This window comes from Cervus canadensis, chromosome 8 (genome assembly GCF_019320065.1).
Source record: "Cervus canadensis isolate Bull #8, Minnesota chromosome 8, ASM1932006v1, whole genome shotgun sequence".
Lineage (NCBI taxonomy): Eukaryota > Metazoa > Chordata > Mammalia > Artiodactyla > Cervidae > Cervus > Cervus canadensis.
In genome coordinates, this window is record NC_057393.1 from 14,179,286 (window position 1) to 14,185,285 (window position 6,000).

The 6,000-nt window shown below is 53.4% G+C and overlaps 1 protein-coding gene across 1 annotated transcript in view; it reads right to left on the reverse strand.

Moving 5' to 3' along the window:
- The window catches only part of SLC18A2 (solute carrier family 18 member A2), a 40,434-nt gene extending 39,568 nt beyond the window's left edge, over positions 1–866 (reverse strand). The window contains exons 1-2 of the mRNA XM_043475333.1: positions 770–866; positions 156–291 (exon numbers count right to left, since the gene is read on the reverse strand). Of these exons, the coding sequence (XP_043331268.1) occupies positions 156–276 (121 nt within the window). The 5' untranslated portion in view covers positions 277–291; positions 770–866. The remainder of the gene's footprint in view (positions 1–155; positions 292–769) is intronic.
- Positions 867–6,000: the final 5,134 nt, after the last annotated feature.

Genomic DNA, 6,000 nt, shown 5'->3' on the forward strand with positions numbered 1-6,000 from the left:
CCAGGAAAACGCAGCCGCAAACGCGGCCACTAGCCTAAACGAGGCAGCCTCGGGCAGGGAACGTCTTTTTGAAAAACGTATTCTCTCCAACCTGCCCGCACCGCGCTGGGGTAAGGCGGGCGCGCCCGGGGACTGGGACGCCCGGTCGTACGTACCCACGACCGTGAGCAGCATGTTATCCAGCAGCAGCGCGAGGAACACGATGAACAGGATGAGCTTCCGCGAGTGCCGGCTCTCCTGCAGCCAGCGGAGCAGCGCCAGCTCGCTCAGGGCCATGGCTCCGGGGCTCGGCTGCGGGCGCGGCGCGCGGTCAGGGGCCGTGCGGGGCCGCCGGCTCCCCCGACCCCAGGGCTCGGACTTCGCCCGGCCCGGCCCGCCGGAGGGGCGCTCGCAGAGCGGCGCGCACCAGACGGCGCCAGACGGCCCCCGGCGTCCCACCCTCGGCTCACCTGCGGCGAAAGCGTCCTCACCGGCACCTGCGCTACGGGGTAATAACGCCCGCGAGCGCCGTCGGGGCGCGAATCCCCCGCCACGCCCGGCTCTCCGCCGCCCGCGCCCACTTCACCCGCTGCTCGCTCGGAAAGGGCCGCGCGCCCCCCGCGCACCAGATGTCCTGCACCTCGGCTTTCCCGGGACCCCTCGGAACCCCGCGAGTGGCGCCTCCGGGGGCTTCCCCTGTCCTCAGCCGGGCCCCCGCTCTCCCGCGCGTCCCGGCGGCGATCGGTCCCCAGCGCCGAGCCCCGCGGGCCGGGAGCGGGGCCGGCCTTACCTCGGGGTCGTCTGCGGCTGGCCGCCGTGGGCTCCGTCTGGCCGGCCGGCTCCGGTCGCCGTCTCCACCCCAGAGCCCTGCCGCCGCCGCTCAGTTTACCCGGTCCGGCTCTGACGTCACGGCCGCCGCGGAGCGGGGGCGGGGGGCTGGGGCGCCCGGGCCTCCGCCTTCCCTGCGCAGTAGCTCTCCTGTCCCCGCCCCGCCCCGGACCCGGCTTTGCGCCGGGACTCCGGAGTCGCCCGGTCCCGAGCAGACCCTCGCCCCTTTCCGGGCACTTGGCCGTGCGCCCTGGGAACACCGGCCCGGGTGAAGGGGATGGGTCTCAAAGGGAGGATGTCAGGAACCCCAGGGCGAGGGGCCAAGGGTCCCGGGCTCAGGGGCCAAGGGTTCCGGGCTCAGGGGCCAGGATGAGGAGTCGGGGATTAGTGCTTTCATTTGGCCCCAGTTAGGAGCTAACGCTCTCGTTGAGCCTCCCTGTTCCTGAGCTGGGCCATGAGGACGTGAAGCCTCGTGAGTGAGTGTGCCCGAGACAGAGGTTGGGGTTGGGCGGCCGCGGACAGACCTGTTTCCTGGAGAAGCCGCCCTGCACCCCAGCACCCCTCCCCTCTCCCGCCTCCGGATCTTGGTGCAGAGTGCCCCTCGGCCTCTTTGACCATTGGATCCTCGGGTACCCTCCATATGCTGATGTGGATACGGGGTGGGGGTGGGGGAGAAGGGGACATCCATCAGAGTCATCCCCACAGTGAGAGTGAGGATATGAGGGCCCCAGGCCCCTGAGTCCGGTCCCAGAAAGGAGGACCATGTCGCCTGAGCAGGGGACACTGGAGACTAGATGAGCACCTGGTGCCCAAATAAAAGGACCCCGTGGGCAGCTGCCCAAGCCCTGTGGCCACAGTGCTGTCTGCTCAATGTTTTCCGGGGATACTGGCAAAAGGCCTGTCTGCGGCTGACCTGGAGCTGTCATCTTCACTACCAAAGGTCAGGAGCCCAGTTTGATTTCCAAGTCCCTCTATTTTATAAAAAGAAACAGACTTCCCTCCTGACATGGCTGGAGCTTTGGTGACCCTTTAAGGGGCGGGAGGAGCAGAAGCTGTTTTCTTGGAAAGCCACTTAGAATAAATGTTATCTGCTGCAGCGGCAGCGGTAGAGTCTGGCCGTGTTTTATTAATGTTTGCTTGTCAGCTGGAGACTGCTAAGAGCAGCGGGGTGCTGTGTGGGGCTCCCCTCTCTCTGCACCTCCTTCCTCCCTTCCAGACACCCCCTGTGCCATCCCCGATGTGAGAGAAATGGTTGGATAAGTAAGTAGGTCAGTAACATGGGGACTCCGGGATGTCCCAGGATGTGTGCAACTTAAATATTAAACGGGGAGGAGGGGAGGAAAACCACTTAGGAGGAGAGAACAGATGGCAGGGAGCTGTTTGAGATGGCTCAGAAGGGTATCACGTTCATGGGGTGGCCCAAAGTGCCTGGAGTTTCAGAACAAAGACACAGGCCCTGTCCCTCTGCTCCCTGGGGCAGAGAGGTGTCATGGTTATCAGGATGCCTGGGTCCTGTCCACTGTGGCCTTGATAGGTGACCTCGGGCACATTATGTATCTTCTCCGTGCCTTAGTTTCCTCATCTCTGAAACGGGGATGCCAACTGGACATGATGCCAACTGGACATAATGCGGTGTTGTTGTGGGGATCCACAAGGATTCCTTAATACCGTGCCTGGCACAAAAGTGAAAGTCAGCATCCACCATTCATCCACCCAACAAATATTTGTTGAGCATTGACTACATCCAGGCACTGTCAATGATATTGGAGAAATATTAATGGCCCAAAGAGAGAAAATCCCGATCCTTGGGGGCCTTACACATTCTGGTGGCAACACCACGATGGTGCACAGAGGAAGCCACACCAACTCGAGCCCAGCCATCTGGAAAAATATGGCGCTAGGGGAAAATGCCAATCCCTGGGTCCCTTCTCCTAATCTCTGCCACCCCTCCTAGAGCACCATAGCCTATACTAGCGTCTTCAGATTTTTTTGTTGCCATGCCCCAGAGATAGGTGAGCCTGACACATTTCTCAGTTGGCATCTAAAATATTCTTTCATCATAAATTTAAATAGTTTAGGGGTATATCATGTATGTGTGTGTATGTTAGTCACTTAGTTGTGTCTAAATCTTGCCACCCCATGGACTGTAGCTCGCCAGGCTCCTCTGTCCGTGGATTTCTCTAGGCAGGAATACTGGAGTGGTTGCCATTCCCCTCTCCAGGGGATCTTCCCAACCCAGGGATTGAACCCGGGTTTCCTGTGTTGCAGGCAGATTCTTTGCTGTCTGAGGCACCAGGAAAGCCCCATATCATGTATCAGTTCAATTCAGTTCAGTTGCTCAGTCCTGTCCGACTCTGTGACCCCATGGACTGCAGCACACTAGGCTATATTCATCTTTATATATAAAACCATTGCGACTCTCTTTTGAATGTACCCAATGGATTATAAAATTACCACATTTTTTAAAAAATACAAAGAACTTTTTCTTTAACACTGTAAATGTTACATTGTTTCTCTTTATGTAAAAATTTTACATTGTTTCCTTTATGCTCTCAAAGTATATTTTCTAGCCACTTTCAACAGAATTTTATCTAACTGTAATTTTTTATTACTTAAATTCTGTATTTACTGCCTTATCTATTATATGAACTTCAACAGATATATGAACATGCATTAGCATTTTAAAATTTTCTTATGGCCACAAGGTCCTAAGTTCAAAAATTCTTTTTTAAGATTGTGTTATTATATCAATTATTAGTAGTATATAAATGATAAAGCTGCAAACACATAATACAAATTTTGATAAATATTAAACAAAAGAGAAACACATTAGATGTGTATTACCTAATGAGATGAGTAGGGAGAGGATTTTTGGAGCCTTAACAGAAGAGAAACCATATTGTCTCTGGATGTTTTTATGCCTCAGAACAATGTAACACAGTAAAATGCTATGTGTCAGGTTGGGTGGGAGGTAAGCCTTTCTTTGTCCAGTGGGAGACAGGAGATTATTGAAAGGGGAAGCGATAAAAGAGAATCCTCATGTCTCTACCTGGGACCATCTCAGCCAGGTTAATTTTTAAGTACAGGGCACATGGAATGAGCATCTGCTATGGCTTGGGAAACCTTCATATATACCCAGTGTCCTGAAGTAGCAGATTGAAGAGCCAACCTGGAAAGCCCTGCCTGATCTGGGACTTTGGGACTCCAGAGCCTTTTAACTGACTCAGCCCCCGCCTCCCCTCTCCAGCCACACTCGCTCCTCTGGCCTTTCTCTGCCGCAGGGCCTCTGCACATTCTCTGCCCGGGAAGTTCTGCTTCTAGTTATCACCTTCTCCTTCTTCGTTACCAGTCCTAATGCCACTTCTTAAGGGGAGCCATCCTTTCATGGACACCCCAGCCCCAAGTATCAGGTCCCCTTCTCTTGTAAATCCTCATGGAACTGTTACTTCCTCCAAAATATTTCTGTCCATGAGGAGCTGTTCTCCATCTCCCCAGGTATCAGGACCAGGGAGACCCTTCTTGGTCATCACCAAGGTTCCAGAACACAGATGAAGCTCATTAAATACCTGCAAGAAGGATGTGTTCTGGGTGGATTGGGTTCCCTTCTGAAGCAGAATGGTGGGAACCTGAAAGAGAAGCACCTTTGCTGGAAGGTCAAGGTTACACTCCTGTCTCTCTCCCCCACTCCTCCAGGACCAGGCTTTGAGGAAGCCCCCCAGTGAACACTGGTGGCTCAGATGATAAAGAATTAGCCTGCAATGCGGGAGGAATTGGGAAAATCCCCTGGAGAAGGGAATGGCAACCCACTCCAGTATTCTTGCCTGGAGAATTCCACGGGCAGAGGAGCCTTGCAGGCTATAATTCAGGGGGTCACAAAGAGACACAACTGAGTGACTAATACTTTCACTTTCATTTCCTAGTGAACACATTTATTGACTTGACCAAAAAGTTCGTTTGGGATTTTCTGTAGGATATCAAGGAAAAACTCGAATGAACTTTCTGGCCAACCCAGTATTTACTTTTCCTGGGAACTCAGACTGGTGAGCTCAGCCACTCAACCCCCTGCCTTCACCCACTCCCACCCTTTTCAAACACTAGGGACTGGGAAGGTACAAAGGTCCCAGCAGGGTTGATTTTTTTTTTCCCCCATTAAACTTCAGTATTTAGGAAAGATAAGGCATGGAGCTTTCTTGAACATAGCAGTTATTTGAAATCGGCACGATGGGAGATACACTAACAAGAGTTTAAGCCATGGATGGCATCTGATTGGGTCACTTTTACAATTCTGTGAATTTGAGTGAGTCATTAAACTTGTACGTGCCTCAGTTTAGCATCTGTCACTCAAGCATGATAGGAGCACCCCCCCCCCCCCACAACACACACACACATACAGAGCTGTTTGGGGATGGAGGGAGATGATCTTGGCATAGTGCCTGGCACAGAGCAGAGGCTCACAGTTGAAGGGTTCCTTGGCCACAGAAAAGTGAAAGTGCTGATACCTGGGAGATGTAAGTGGTCCATGGGAAAATCCTCAGATGCTCCCACCATCAGAGACCTTGAAAATAAGGAAAACAGATTTATGACCTGGGCATTAAGCTGTGAAATGCAGACAAGGCATCAGAGCAGAAATGAACAATGGCATCCTGAAGAGACACAATGGTTCGTGGGCCAGCAAAACCCAATACATTGGTTAACTTGTGGGCAGAGTAAGGAGTGGAGTACCCGGGGGAGAGCCAGGCATGGAGTGAAGCAGGCTGTTCCTAGAAGAGGGAGCCCCAGTGGCTCCGAAGCTCATGAAGAGATGCTCAGACACACTAGTGATCAGAGAAATGCCAATTATAATGGGAGGAAGAGGCAGCACTATACCCATCAGACTGACAACAACTAGGAAGCTGGGTAAATGCCATTTGTTGGTGAAGATGTAAGGAAATAGGGACCCTTTCCTTGGGGGTGGTGTGGGGACTGGGGCAGCCTTTCTGGAAGCTTGGTGGAATTAAGTCAGCGTGCACCCTCTGATCAAGTCCGCATCTCAGGGGAATCCCAAGGGGGGGAAGAACTAGGGAAGGCATTACAGTGTTGGTCGCAGTGGGGAGTGGGAGGCAACTTCGGTCTCCATCACTAGGGAAGAAATAATTGAAGTGTGGAGGATGCTCAGAATGGAGTGCCGTGGATGTGGGATTACCCACGTGTCTG